The sequence below is a fragment of the Zonotrichia leucophrys genome, chromosome 15, assembly GCF_028769735.1.
Source record: "Zonotrichia leucophrys gambelii isolate GWCS_2022_RI chromosome 15, RI_Zleu_2.0, whole genome shotgun sequence".
NCBI lineage: Eukaryota > Metazoa > Chordata > Aves > Passeriformes > Passerellidae > Zonotrichia > Zonotrichia leucophrys.
The window spans coordinates 11970682-11985766 of NC_088185.1; the positions used below are offsets into that span (position 1 = coordinate 11970682).

General features: G+C 53.6%; 1 protein-coding gene across 1 annotated transcript in view; it reads left to right on the forward strand.

Annotated features, from left to right (window-relative positions):
- The first annotated feature begins 8130 nt into the window (after positions 1–8130).
- Positions 8131–15085, forward strand: part of FBXW8 (F-box and WD repeat domain containing 8) — a 64981-nt gene continuing 58026 nt past the window's right edge. Inside the window, exons 1-2 of the mRNA XM_064726925.1 lie at positions 8131–8425; positions 12207–12311. Coding sequence (XP_064582995.1) covers positions 8138–8425; positions 12207–12311 — 393 coding nt within the window. The 5' untranslated portion in view covers positions 8131–8137. The remainder of the gene's footprint in view (positions 8426–12206; positions 12312–15085) is intronic.

Consider the following 15085-nt stretch of genomic DNA (forward strand, 5'->3'; position numbering starts at 1 on the left):
CGATTACCTGGAATTCTCCAGCCTCATCCCACAGCTTTCCCAAAAAAACCAAGCTGCTTTTCTCATGGATGCTGAGTGGGACGGGCATGAAACGACTCGGGTAGGGGGTCCTGTGTCTCTTAGCACTTCTCTGAGTGATTTTTATTCGGGGAGGGGAGGAGAAGCCACCTTTGGGCAGCACCTGCACGAAGCCAGAGCAGAGTTTGAGCCGCAGCTGGGAAAAGGAGCTCTGCTCACGGCTACTGTGTCAGCATGGAACCGCTCCATTTAAAGGGATTACAGGGGCCGCTGGCTTGGCACACGTCCCACTGCTAATAAACAAAATAACAGTTATTGATATATTGAAAGGGAAAAATATATCCAAGGGCTTGGATGGCTGAGGGCGCGCTGGAGGCAGGGACTAAACGAGGCACAGTCGCTGCCGTCCCCGCGCAGCAGCAGCTTAATGAGGGAACAAGGGCTGGGCACCAGCCCTGTCAAATTCCCCAGCAGCCCCATCCGTGTACGCTCACACTTCATTAGCATCTCCGCGGGAGGTGCAAGGGCAACTTGGAACACCAAAAAACAATTACGAGGGGGTTCAGGAGCGCTAGAAACGAACTGGGAAGAATGGTCTGTCCGGGAGATCTTTGTATAGGAAGAGTAGAGAACCCAGACAGTAAAAAAATACATTTGGGCTCCAATCCTCCCACAAAGACTGTCCTGCTTGGCCTCGGTCCACCCGTGGAATGAGCCATTCCTGGGCTGCTGTTTGTTTGTGCAAACTCTGATGTTTGTTTGTCGGGAGAATTGATGTTGAAGGTTTTCTTTCTTCAATTTAACTGCGAGGCTGGGGCGAGGGTGGCAGGGACCTTTGGCTTTTTGGAGCAGGATGCTTGCCACTGGGAAGGGCTGGCTTTTTCCTGATCCAGGAGGATAAACAACAGAGCCTGCCTCTCTGTGTGAGGGACACGAGGCTGGATGTTTGTCCTGGTGCAGAACCAGCTCTCTGCATCCCCACTGCCTCTGGTCCTTCGTTTGCTCTGCTCTCCTGCACAGCTCAGTGGGACACCTCCAGAAATCTTATCAAGCCAGTTTTAATGCAGATAATTAACTGCACCGAGACTTTGGACAGAGTGGCTCTGCATGAACCTCGCAGCAAACAGTGGGGGGAATTCCTGGCAACACAGTGGGCACGGAACCAGGCTGGTGGAGCTGGCAGGGACAAGCAGGGTTTGATTTTAATACACTGCCACTCCTGAACTAACAGAGCGAAATACAAGTGACACTCTATGCCAAACTGGCACCTGACAACTATACTTCATGCCCTGGTTGGATGTTTCAAGGTGATGTCAGATTACATATTACAACTACCAGTTGCAAAGCATCCATCCCAAATCTCAGGCAGGGTCTGCAGATGCAAGCTGGTCACAGCCCCAATCCTGCTCCACTGCCAGGGCTGAGGGAGCAGAAGGGTTCCCTGGAGCACGGGATTGTTCCCTGAGCTGTGCTGCTGTGAGAGGCCACACGGAGCTCAGGGAACAAGCACCAACCTCCTGCCTCAGAACGCTCACAGCCTCTTGGAAAAGCAGGAGGGGAACTCGAGGAATAACCCAAGCTGAAACTGGCCTTTTCCTCTTCTCTCCATTCCTTCTGCAAGCACCAGATCACGAGACAAAGGCTGACTCTGCAGGGCACTCATTAACTGCACAAGTTACTCTCCTCTTACCAGCCTGTCCATGAAATCCAAAGATCACAAGTGGTTAGAGGCTGGACTTCCCAGCTTGTTGCAGGACAATGTTATTGTCACTGCAGAGTTCTCTGAGGATGGCAGAAAAATGCCTGTTTTGTTCAGAAATACTCTGCTGAGGTAATCAAACACTGTCTTACCTCATCTCCAAGGCTAACCCAGCTCACTGCACTGTCACTGGGGCTCCGAGACACTGCAGACTGTCAGAAACCTCCACTGGTGAAAGCAAATTACTGCTCAGGATGAAAAGATTATTAATGGCCAGAATAACCGAGGAACTGAGGTGCAGATGACAGAGTTAATTATTCTGGGCTTGCATTGTATTTTCATCTGCAGCTTGGTCACTTGTGCCTCAGAAGCGTGGCAGGAGTGGGACAGGTTGCACACAGGGACAGCCAGGAGTGTCACCAGCCTGTTCATCTGTGCCTTTATCCCTGAAACCGCTTCCCATCACACACCAGGAGCTCCTTTTCAGCCTTACATGTGTATTTGTGTCCAGGAGCATTTGGAGGCAGCTCAGCACTGTCTGTGGCAGCCTTTGAAGCCAGGGGCAGGACGGTGCTGCCCATGGAATTCGCCTCGGAGGCGCCCGGGATAATGCTTGGCTTTTCCACAGCCTCTCATCAAAGCCATTTTAAAGCAACTGGTGGGCAGAAATGGAAGTGAGCACTCCAGGATCAACAGCACAAGAGATTGGGGGGAAAAGAATAGTGTCTGCCCAATAAACCTTCACAAAAATTAATACTCCAAGCAGCTTTGGCCTCGTGGGATTGCCAGCAAGTCTGTGCATGGATCACCGGGGCCAGCTGACAGGCTCCCGTGCCAGCCCCGCTCACCTGCCACCTCCTCTGCCTGGGACACAGTCCCAGACTGGGCAGGGAGGAATTTCCCTGGCTTGTCAGAAAGAAATGGACATTTGAGACATTAGATAAGGGAGATCACCGCCGTTCCCCCTTGGATTTCAGCTCTGTTTGTGCTCAGAGAGGCCAGCAAGGCAGACGGGTGGGTTTGCTTCCAAACACTGGAACCAAACTTGCCACAAAGTGACGGGGAGGGAGATGTGTTTGCTCTGCTCCCGACCACAGTCCCACACCACTGACACCACCTCTGAGGCACCATCCAGTGCCTGCTTTTATAGAAATTGAGGCTTCAATTCACCAAAAGCCCACAGTTCTCCTCTGTTTTTGTTTCAAAGAAAGCTTTCCAGAGGTGACCAGCGGAGCCTCCCGCCAGACACAGCAGTTGTGGCTCGGATGGATGACAACAACGCCCCCCCACAGGGAGCACACACACAGTGCAAACACACAGACCTGCTGCAAAACCTCATCTTGAAACTCTCTGATAAGCTGACTTTCCTTCCACACTGCCCCGTCCAAGCTGGTGGGATACCAGTGCACGCTGAAAGTTAGACACGCACTGAAATTGCGCCCTGAACACAGACAGACACTGGGGGGTGTTTATGATGCAATTTACAGCACCCAAAAGAAGAGCCCGTGCTCCTTGGGTCTGTGGTGACAAATCCACGACCCAAAGAACACCACAGAGCACCCGAAATCCCTGAGGTGACCCCACATATGCTCAGTATCCCTGAGTGCTCCCAGGGCTGAGGGTGCAGAGCTGTCCCCACACGCCCCGGAGCTGGCACCACGATGGCAACGACGCAGGTTACAGGACCAGGCATGTCCCGGTTCCCTGCTGCTCGTTTGCTCAGCGGCTCTGGAGCACTGAACCAGCAGAAACCGGGCTTGGGTGCTTTTCCTGGCCAATGGCTTGGGACCCCCAACACTGGGCAAGGCATTATCCAAAACACAGAGCCTATGTCCCAGGTGCCCCACTGCAAAGTCCAGCGGGGACATTCCACCACCCAGTGCCCCACAGCACCCGTGGCTCTAAAGCCCACCAGGGAATGACAGGACACGGGGAAAGTTCCTCCACGCAAAAAAAGGGCTGGAGGTTTGGCAGGCACGGGTGTGCGGGGCACCGGCAGCCGGGATAACACGGGACCTGCTCGGCTCCCCCTGAGCTCAAACTGCCCCACGAGAGCACGGGTGGAGCGGGCGGAGGGGAGCCACAGGGGTGGAAGCCGTGAAAAGTTTGGGGAAGGGGAAAGGGGGCGTTTGAGGAGTCCTGGGAAAAGGGGAGAGGAGAGAGGGAAAGTGGGGATGGAGGGGACAAGGGGACAGAGCGACAGGTCGGTGCGACCGGGCACAGGCAGTCCAGGGAGAGGAAGAGAGAGGGGAGAGGAAGAGGGGTAGGGAAAGGAGAGCGGTCGCTGCGCCCCGGCAGCACGAGCAGCCCGCGGCTCGGTGCGGTGCCGCGGTCAGCCCCCGCAGCCCGGCGGGTACCGCGGACAGCGCGCTCCCTGGGCCGGACCGAGCCGAGCCAAGCCCCCGCTCCCGCGCCGAGCCCAGCCCAGCCCCGCCGGCCGCCCCGTCCCGCGCCCACCTGTTGCGCGTCCCGCCTGCTCCCCGCTCCGTCCAGCGCCCCTCTCCCTAGAGGCTCCTCCTGCGGATCAGCCAGGCCAGCGCGGCCGCGGGCGTGAGCGCGCAGAGCAGCCCCGCCACGGCGGCCAGGCGGCGGGCGGCCGAGGGGCCGCGGCCCCGCGCCTTGCGCCGCTGCTCCAGCTCATCGCCCAGGCGGCGCAGGCGGGCGGCCACGCGGCGGGCGGCGGCCTCGGGCCGGGCGGCGCGGCCGGGGCCGCAGGGGCTGCAGGGCGCGGGGGGGCCGCGCAGCGCGCACGGGCACATGGCTGCGTCCGCTCGCCGCCGAGCCCGCCGAGTGTGCGGCGGGCGGGACGCGGGCGGGACACGGGGGGGACCGGGGGTTACATCATCCCCCGCGGGGCGGTGCTCGGCCGCGGGCGGAGAGGGGGGAGCCGGAGACGGCGCGGGAGTGGGTGGGGGGCAGGGGGACAGCGGAGGGGCGGTGGGACGGTCTGGGGTCCAGCGGTGGTGGGGCAGTTGGGTGGGACGGCGGAGGGACAGACAGGGATGCAGGGGATGGTGTGGGGGTAGAAGGACATGCGGGGACTGGAGGGAACGGTGCTTGTGTGGTGGGACATTCTGGTATCCAGGGGTGGGTGGGAGTTCGGTGGGACAGCACGGGAATGGATGGATGGATGGATGGATGGATGGATGGATGGATGGATGGATGGATGGATGGATGGATGGATGGATGGATAGTGCTGGGATGGATGGGACAGTATGGGGATGCAAGGACACTGGGGATGGAATGACAGTGTGGGACTGGGAGTGGAGAGGACAGTGCTCGTGTGGTGAAGATTCTGGTATTGAGAGTGGGATTTTGATGGGACAGCAAAGCAGTGTAGGAATGGGGGGGATAGCGTGGGGATGGAGGGGACAATGTGGGATAGAGAGGACAGTGGGGAACTTGGGACAGAGGGGTCAGTGTGGGGATGGAGGAACAATTTGGGGACAGAGAGGACACTGTGGAATAGAGGGGACAGTGTGGGGACAGAGGAACAGTTTGGGGATAGAGGGGAAGTGTGAGGAAGGTGGGACAGTGTGGGACAGAGGGGATAGCATGGGGATGGAGAGGACACTGTGGGGATAGAGGGGACACTGGGGATAGAGGGGACAGCATGGGGACAATGTGGGGATACAGGGGACTGTGGGACAGAGGGGAAGGCGTGGGGATAGAGAGACAGTGCGAGGCTGCAGATGCCTGTGGGCTGGAGGAGGGGACAGCGAGGAGATGCAGGGGGGCAGTGAGGGGATTACACAGAGCTGGAGCCGATTTCATCACCCACAGCATTACGGATTCGGATCACATTTCGGGTGGCCGAGGCAGGAGCGCGCAGCCCCCGGCACTGACCCGGGGCCCCGCGGGGCCTCCCCGGCTGCCAGGGCACGGGAGCACGGCTGGCACCCCGGGCAGGGCACGGGAGCAGGGCAGGGCTGGCACCCCGGGCAGGGCACGGGAGCAGGGAGGCTGGCACCGGGCAGGCACGGAGCAGGCTGGCACCCGCAGGGACGGGCAGGGCAGGCTGCACCGGCAGGGCACGGGAGCAGGGCAGGGCTGGCACCCCCGGCTCCCCGGGCACCCCGGGCAGGGCTCCCTGCACACACCAGCCCTGGGATGGGCACGGGGGGCTCGCTCTGGGCCAGCAATCACCCCAAACCAGCCCCGTTCCCCCCCTGCTTTGCAGAGAAGCTGCTGTGAACCTCCTGGCAAACCTCCCCAGCCCAGGCACCCTCCCTGGAGCAGCCCCTTGTCCTGCTGCAGGGGCAGCTCCTGAGCTGCAATCCCACCTCTGGCAGGGCTCACCAGCATGGGCACCCCCGGGAGACCCCTCCTCTGTGTCTCTGCAAGTGATTGTTTTGTAGGGAAAACAAGTCAGAGAATGACAGACTGGTTTGGGCCAGAAAGGACCTTAAATATCATCCCATCCCACCCCCTGCCATGGCAGGAACACCTCCCCCCATCCCAGGCTGCTCCAGCCCCAATGTCCAGCCTGGCCTTGGGCACTGCCAGGGATCCAGGATGGGCACCCTGTGCCAGGGCCTGCCCACCCTGCCAGGGAACAATTCCTGCCCAATATCCCATCCATCCCTGCCCTCTGGCACTGGGAGCCATTCCCTGTGTCCTGTCCCTCCATCCCTTGTCCCCAGTCCCTCTCCAGCTCTCCTGGAGCCCCTTCAGGCCCTGCAAGGGGCTCTGAGCTCTCCCTGGAGCCTTCTCCTCTCCAGGTGAGCACCCCCAGCTCTCCCAGCCTGGCTCCAGCCCTTGCAGCACCTCCATGGCCTCCTCTGCTCTCACTCCAGCAGCTCCAGGTCCCTCCTGATGTTGGGAACCCCACAGCCAGGGGCAGCTCTGCAGGTGGGGTCTCACCTGAGCAGGGCAGAGGGGCTTTCCTTTCCTGCTGCCCACGCTGGGGGCTCAGCCCAGGGCAGGGGGTTTTGGGGTCCAGCACACAGGCCAGGCATGGCCAGCCTTCACCCACCTGTCTGTTGCAGGGTTTCTACATAGAGGAGTTCCTCCCCTAAACGAGGTAGTTTGGGTTCTTCCTGGACACCTGATCATGTTCATTAAGTTGGGGTTTATAAACAGCACAGGCAAGCTGTAGAGGAGAGAAACCAGCAAGTGGCCAATGAGGAAGGCAGAGGTGGACACCAGGGTGTGGGTAACTGCACAAGCTGCTGCTCACAGCATGGGCTGTGTTTTACAGTCTGTTCTTAGAAGGACCAGCTGTTTGACTGACACCAACACATCACTGACCTGCTCTGTTTTCTTGAGGAAATTCCTCAGGAATCATTCTGAAGACTTGAGTACTCATGGCCTCTCTGCTTCCCTGGGCAGCTGGACTGGCTGAAGGTGCAGAAGCTTCGCAGCTGCGTTTCAGCATCATTTGAACGCAGCCTTAGAGCACCAAGGTGTGTTGATAGTGGAGAGGAACTGAGCCAGCTTCATGTTCTCCCCAAAACGCCATGGAAGTGGCAGCTCTTGGGCTGTGGTGGCTGCAGGAGATGGGTGTGATAAAAACAGCAAAACCCCTTCCCAGCAGGTGTGGTGGGCACGGCAGCAGTGGGGCCATCCCTGCCCACCCGCTAGGCTTCAGACATGGCCAAGGGAAAAATGGCATCAGAGGGGTGCATTGGTTGCTCAGAGCGGCACATCGGTCACTCAGAGCGGCCACTTCCATGGGCAACAACCTTCCTGTGGGAAAGGCTTCTCCTCTGGGACCAGCCACGGCTGTGAGGGGGCTGAGGGCTCCCAGCGGGCGGCATGGCTGAAGGCTCCCAGTGGGGCTCAGGTGCCAGCGGGACCCTGTCCTGTCCCCAGCCATGGCTGTGAGGAGGCTGAGGGTGCCCAGAAGGACCCTGCCCTGTCCCTGGTCATGGCTATGAGGAGTTGAGGACTCCCAGCGGGACCTGCTCTATCCTCGGCCATGGCTGTGAGGGGGCTGAGAGCTCCCAGCGGGACCCTGCCCTGTCCCCGGCCATGGCTGTGAGGGAGTTGAGGACTCCCAGCGGGACCCTGCTCTATCCCCGGCCATGGCTGTGAAGGGGCTGAGGGCTCCCAGCAGGACCCTGCCCTGTCCCCGGCCATGGCTGTGAGGGAGTTGAGGACTCCCAGCGGGACCCTGCTCTATCCCCGGCCATGGCTGTGAAGGGGCTGAGGACTCCCAGCGGCGCCCGGAGCCCAAACCGATCCTGCCGTCCCCGCGGCCCCGCTGGGCCGCCTGCGGCTCTCCAGAGCCAGGCTGGGCCCTCGTGTGGAGACCGTCCGCCTTCGTGTGGGGACCACAAAACGACGGCCCCAACCCCAACACCGGCTCCATTCCCAGGCACCGGCCCCGGTCCCGGCAGCGGCGGCGGAACCTTGTGGCGGCGGAACGCGCGGGCGCGGGGCGCGGTTTCCGTGCCGCGCCGGGCCGGCCCCGCCGCCATGGCCGCGGTGCCGGCGGAGCGGGAGAGGCCCCGGCGGCGAGAGGAGCGGGCCGGTGGCGCGAAGCGGCGGCGGCGGGATGAGCCCCCTCAGGAGCCGCCGGAGAGGCCGGGAGAGAGCCCGCGGGAGCCTCCGGCCGAGCCCGGGTACCTGGCGCTGGCCCGCGGGCTGCTGGCCGGCAGCGCCCCGGCCCGCCGCAGCCCGGCGCCCGCCCGGCCCGCCGGGGAACCCGCGGATGGGGATCCCGGAGATGGGGATGATCTGCTGGGGCAGCTGATCCGAGACCTGGTAGGGCTGCGCGGGGCCGGGGGCGGCCCTGGGGCTGCGGCGGGGACGGGCCGGGCCCCGGGCGGGGTCGCGGTGGGGCCGGTACCGGAGCACCGAGAGAGCTCGGCTGAGGGGCCGCGGGGAGCGGCGAGCAAAGGGGACCTTAAATTTGTGTTCCTGTGTGCTTGTTTATAACCTCATCTTCTGAATATACATCCGTTTACAAAGTTTTAACCCTTCAGAATCCGCCTGTCCTGTGTAATGGCACGGGGTGGGATTGTTGGGGTGTCCTATGCGGGGCTCGGTAATCCTCGAGGGTCCTTTCCAACTCGAGATATGCCATGATTCTATGAAATAATATCTTTTTTCTTTTAAGATTTTTTGTTGTTTACTCAGGCATTTGATGTGAGTGCAGTAATTAAGGATATCCTGCCTTGTGACACAGCAGCGTAGTAAGAAAACAAGTTTAATTCTTTAAGTAAAGGGGGTAATTTGGAAATAGTCTTAAATACAGTTCTGAACCAGATAAAAGTTACTTTGGTAAATCCTCTAAATGCCATAGAGATGTTATTTACAGTATAGGAAAACTAAGGGGGAAACCAATTTTCTTGGTTCTCACTAACCTCACTATGACTAATTACTCTTTGCTTAAAAAAATTAAAAGGAACAGATTAAATTTCTGTCTGCAAGGCACAAATTAATCCATTTTACAGAATTAGTGCTCCATTAGCACACAGGAGCCCGAATCTGTCTCAGAGGGGCTGGTTGTATTTGAGTTTTGGACTCATTCCAGTAGACTTTTAGACAGACTGGTGCTGACTTAACATCCCTGCTTCCTTGTGCTGAGGACAGGCTGCAGGAATTTTTGGGGTGTGGGAAGACCTGGCTGTGCCCCTAATGTTAGGATTGCATTAGAACGTGTGAAAAATGCCTATTTTATGATTGGCTTTTCACAAATATTAAAATGAACGTTCTATGTGTTGTGTTAGAAAGTAATGCTGTATCAATTGTCTTAAGTAGTGTGTTAAATATAGTTTTGGGTTATAAAAAAATATGTTAAAATAGAAACTATGCTATGTAAGATACTTTTTTTAAAGAAAGGACTGGCAGCGAGATAGCAGCCCCAGACACCTTTCAGAATCTTTCAGAGAAAAAGAATTTATTGCTCCATTTTCAGAAGAAATTAACTTCTTCCTACCTCGAAGGTGCTGTTAGGATTAAGGGGAAGAAGCTGTCACTGCCCAGACAGAATCCTGTGTTTGAATGGAATTTATGCATCATGGATGAGGTGTATGAATATGCAACAGGCTGTTGCTTTTAAGGGTTAATCCTTTGTTAACTGTGTCCTTTTTGGGGCTCGTGCTGCCCAGAAAAGGTACCCAGAGTGTCTGTAACTCTTTGTCTCTATTGTCTCATATTGTCCTAATTCAAATTGTCCAAATTATTATTACTCTAATTGTATTACTATTTTTGTAACTATTTTATACTATTTTATAGCATCAACTATTTTATAACATTTTATTACTATTAAACTTTTTAAATTTTACAAACAAGTGATTGGCGTTTTTCACAGAATGGAATCAGTTTGAATTTGTGCTGTGCCTCCAGAACCTCAGACAGATCCTACATCAGGATCATCCCCTCTTGGCACTTCCTAACCCCCACTCCTTTGCTTCTTTGTAGGTTTCTTCTACAGCTCCTCTTCATTTAAACTTGGACCCTTTGCAGCACCAAAGCAGAAAAAAAAGGCACTTCTGGGTTATTTGAAGCAGGGTATGAATCCTTGTGCAGCTCAGATTATAAAAAGCCTGTGCAGGCTGGGAGAGCTGGGGGTGCTCACCTGGAGAGGAGAAGGCTCCAGGGAGAGCTCAGAGCCCCTTGCAGGGCCTGAAGGGGCTCCAGGAGAGCTGGAGAGGGACTGGGGACAAGGGATGGAGGGACAGCACACAGGGAATGGCTCCCAGTGCCAGAGGGCAGGGATGGATGGGATATTGGGAATCAGGGATTGTTCCCTTGCAGGGAATGGCCTCCCCTGCCAGAAGGCAGGGATGGATGGGATATTGGGCAGAAATTGTTCTCTGAGAGGGTATGTGCTCCCACAGCCAGAGGGCAGGGATGGATGGGATATTGGGAATTGGGAATTGTTCCCTGGGAGGGGGCTGGCACAGGATCCCTGGAAGTTTTTTACTCTTTTCCCCTCCTTTCCTCCGTTGGTGCTGAGCCTTGTGTGAGCCCTGCTGTGCCTGCAGCCCTGATTCCTTGCAGTGAGACCCCAGTGTGCCCCCAGCCCGCCCAGCTCTGCTCTTGCACACGAGTCAAGCCCAGTTTGGAAGGAGCTCAGCCGTGGTGCTGCCTAAGCCCGGAGCTAACAGCCCTTGCCCGGTGGCTCGGGAGCAGGATCACTCCTGGCCAGCTCGGAGCCAAGGAGAGCTTCCCTTTGTGCTTTCCTTGGCTGTCCCCGCTGGGCACGGCTGGGATTTACAGCGCTCCAAAGCAAAACAGAACCTGCGGAGCCGCGGCCCCAGCACGGGGCAGGGACCAGGAGCAGCTTGTGCGGGGAAATTGGGGGTGAGGAGGGAGGGCAGCAGCAGGGCAGCTCCTGCTCTAAGGAACTTCAGATCAAGTGGGAGGTTCCAGCGTGCGTGAAATGATGTTTTGTTGCTAAAAGACCTGATGGGAGCATTGCCCATGCCCTAAACACTTGCCTGTGTTTAGGTTGTCTTGTCCTTAGTGTGTCTTATCCTTTAAAAACCACACCACCACATTATATTGGCATTTCCCTGAGTCACTGCTTTAAATAAACCCAGAATATCCCTTCTATTCTACTGGAAATGGCCCAGATTTGAATGAGAAGCTGTAGGAGAGAACTGCAAAGAAACAAAGGTACCAGACCTTCAAAGAAACAAAGACCAAAGTCCCCAGGAGATGATCCTGAGCTTCTGAAGGCAAACAGTGGAGATGGATTTTAACTGAGCAGCTGATTTTGTGCATGAGGATTGATGGGCAGTGATCAGGAGCACCTGTGGGGTGACAGAAACCAGAGAAAACACCACAGAGCAAAACTGGTCACATAGAAATAGTTATATATTATAGAAATAGTTATATATTATAGAAATAGTTATATATTATAGAAATTATATATTATAGAAATAGAATTAGCTGATTAAACTCTTTCTCTATTATAGAGTATAAAAATTTTGAATATCTAGACAGGATAACAGCAAAGATAAATCTTGTTGTGATAACTGCATAAAGAAGATGCAATAATTATGTCATTAAACCAAACAGAATACATCTAGGAAAAATCTATGTGCTGCATTTAGCTGTTAGCTTAAATTGATGGATTTGGCTTCAGTTTTCTGTTTGAGATGCTCAATTAGTTAAAGGAGGAACATTTCATGTTAAAAAGGCATTTTTATATTAGTAATGAAAGAAACCAACATTATCTCCATTCAGTTTTATTTAAAATATTTGTTCATTTTTCCGTCATAGGTGGAAAGTAGATTGAGATAGATTGAAATCTTGCTGGTGAAATTAATAATGGGCATATGTCTTCAAAGTGATCATTTATTGGGTGTTTTGGGCACTTTAGCCAAACTGTTTCACTAGAACTTGTGTCCTGCCTTTCTCTGCCCTTTAAAGGGCCATGAAAGAAGGGAGGGGCAGAAAAACTGATATTTTCATGGAGCTGTGGTGGCCCTGAGGACACACCATTCCTTCTCCATACCATGGTAACTTCTCCTGCTGTCAAGCTGTGTGTTAAACCAGCCTCACCAATTATTTTCTCCTTTTTCCTTCCCAGAATGAAATCAATGAGGTTCCTTTTTTCGACGTGCAGCTCCCTTACGAGCTGGCACTGAAGATATTCCAGTACCTGGGCAAGGCTGAGCTGGGCAGGTGTGCTCAGGTGAGTGCTGCTGCCAGTTTGCTGCTCTGATTCCACTAAAAACTGGCAGAAATAGTGAAAAACCAGGCACCTCGACCTTCTTTACCAAGGAACTCAGCTGGTTGTGCTTTCACTCACAGGAGGCAGTTCCAAAGCTGGATATTGGAAATGTGATGGTACATGAGCTGGATTTACAGCTGCACTTGAGCAGAGTTAAATAAAACATCTGTGGCTTGGGCAGCAGCAAAGCCTTAGAATTGAAAATAAATAGTGCAGAGATATTTTGATTTGAATGAGTGTTTTGAAGCATTTTTGATTCAGTGTTTAGGACTCAGCACTTGGCAGTGCTGAGGGCATGGCAAGAGCTGCTCCTCCCAGTTTCCAGCATGGGATTGAACCACAGACTTTGGAGTAACTTTTTGTCTGTGAGGCTGAATTCTTAAATGACTCTGATTTCCTCTCCCCAGCCCTGCAAGGGGTTTATATTTTTCTTTTCTGACACTTTCAGATAATGCTCTCAGCAGTCTGTACTCAGGCATGGTCCTTAATTTACGTGTAGTTGTAAACTCCCTGTCTCTTCCAGAACTTTACTGAAACACTCACTCTCACCTCATTCTACTCAGGTTGTTCAGCCCACACTGTTGGGCCTCTTTATTTCCTTTCTTCACACACTGAATGATGAAGCTCCTCTCTCAATGAGTCTTCAAAGCCAACTTAATTGGCAAGTGCTGATTACCCAGTGGAATCAAGCAGAATATTGTGGATATAATTCCATCTTCTCCTGTGGCCACTGTTTAGGGTTCCAGGCTGGTGGTCATTAACTTTCACATACAGAGCTCATCTTGCAACCTCACAAAAACCCAATCTGAACCATTCTTTGTGTTACAAACAGTCTAGGGCATGGTTTGAGTGGAAGAGAAAAATGTTACTGTGTGAAAACTGAGAAGTGACAGACAGGGTGTGTTGAGGATGGCTGAACTTAAATATTCTGCAGATGGTCCAGGCATTGAAAGGAAATTGGGCTTTTAATGTTCAGTGTGAGTGTGCTGTAGTGTTAAATAGCTACAAGTGGTTATTGCTTAAATCTTTGAGTTGCTAATGCCTTTTAGGGACAGGGACTGTTTAAAGAAAATTAATTCCTTGTGCAGGGCTGCTCTTGCAGAGGGGAAAATTCTCTAGGATTATTTTTTGGTGCTGTCCAGGACAGGGAAGTTTTCAGATGTGCTCAAGTTTCTGTCCCTTGGGGTTGAGATATGCCATCAGTAAAGGCCACAGCCCATGGCATGGAACAGGGTTGCATTTTTGAAGTGGATTAGTTTAAGGTTTTTCTTTGACTCTTTTTCCCCCTCCTTAGGCATGATCACTTTACCTCATGGCATAGTAAAAAGATTGGCTGCTGAGGCTGCTCCTTTTCCCTGTGCTTAGGGCTGCACTGGATTTCTCTCCACTTTGCTTTTTAGCTTGAACCTGTTCTCATAAGATGTGTTTTAACAGAGACAATTTTCCACATTTCTCCTTCTCCTGTTCCCAAGTCACTGTTCCTTTGTGGCAGCTGAGCGAGTGCCCAGTGTTTCACAGGGCTCTCCCAATCAGATGAATATCCAGTGCAGAGCTGGCTTCTTTTTAACTGTTCAAATAAAAAGCAGAGCCATAAAAATAAATAGCATTTTCATTTTTCTCCTGGTGGTTTTGTTTTTGAAGGGGGGGAGCCCTCTTCTGTTCCATGGAAAACCCTGCTGCTTTATGGTGTTATCCTAGAAAGGTTTTTTTTTTATGAAGGTGCCTTGGGATTTCAGTGAAATTGGGCCAGTTGGTGGAATTGGCATCATGATCCACGTGAGTGCCTTTGGAGAAAACCTGTTTGCTTGGTTCTTTATGCCAAATTGGTAACCAGCTAACAGGAAAGGAGCCTGACTGCAGAGCCTCTCTGAGATTTAATCACACCACAGACTGTCTGGAGAACTTGAATTTCACCTTGATATTTCCGTCTCCCTTGCTCCCCCACAGCTTTTCTTTGATTTTTGGAATTAGTAGTGTAAAGCACAGCCTGTCTGTGTGGCACTGGAAGTACAGGAGTCTGTAAATAAATAAAGCTCAGCTCCTCAGAGCCTGAGCTCTGCTGGGTCTGCAGTAGGGGGGTGACATTCAGCAGCTTCCACCACACCAGTCCCTGTTGATATCCCACATTTGGAATTCAAGGAGAAAAGTATCCAGGGCTTCATGTAGCACAGAACAGGCCAGGGTAAGGCAGAATTCTGCCCTGTGAGCACTTTCTGATTGTGTTCTGACCATTGGCAGAAATATCTGTACCATGAATGACTCTCCTGTGGCTGTTGCAGGTTTGGGGACAGTCACTCCTTCCTCCTGGTCAGGGTGTAGAGGGAAAGGAAAACAATCCCAACACCACAAATGTCACAAACTGAAGTGTCCTTGTGTGATTTAGGGTTGATACTGTAAATACATTTATTTTATAATTGTATGGCTTGGAGACCTGGCCTTTATGGTTCAGCTTGGTGATGAGGGGATGTGTTTGAATTCAGCAACACTGAATTTTGGCAGTTTTGTTTCTGTGGGAAATTCCCTTGACCTGTTAGGTTTTCATCTTAGCGAAGGTTTAGGAGTGTTTACCAACACAGGAATTGTGTATGTATCTAGGGCAAGGGAGACTGTTTCTAGGAATTTAGGAATGAATTGTCATGCATAAATCAAGAATTTCAGCTGGATCCCTGGAAATGTCCCAGGCCAGGTTGGACAGGGCTGGGAGCAGCCTGGGACAGTGGGAGGTGTCCCTGCCC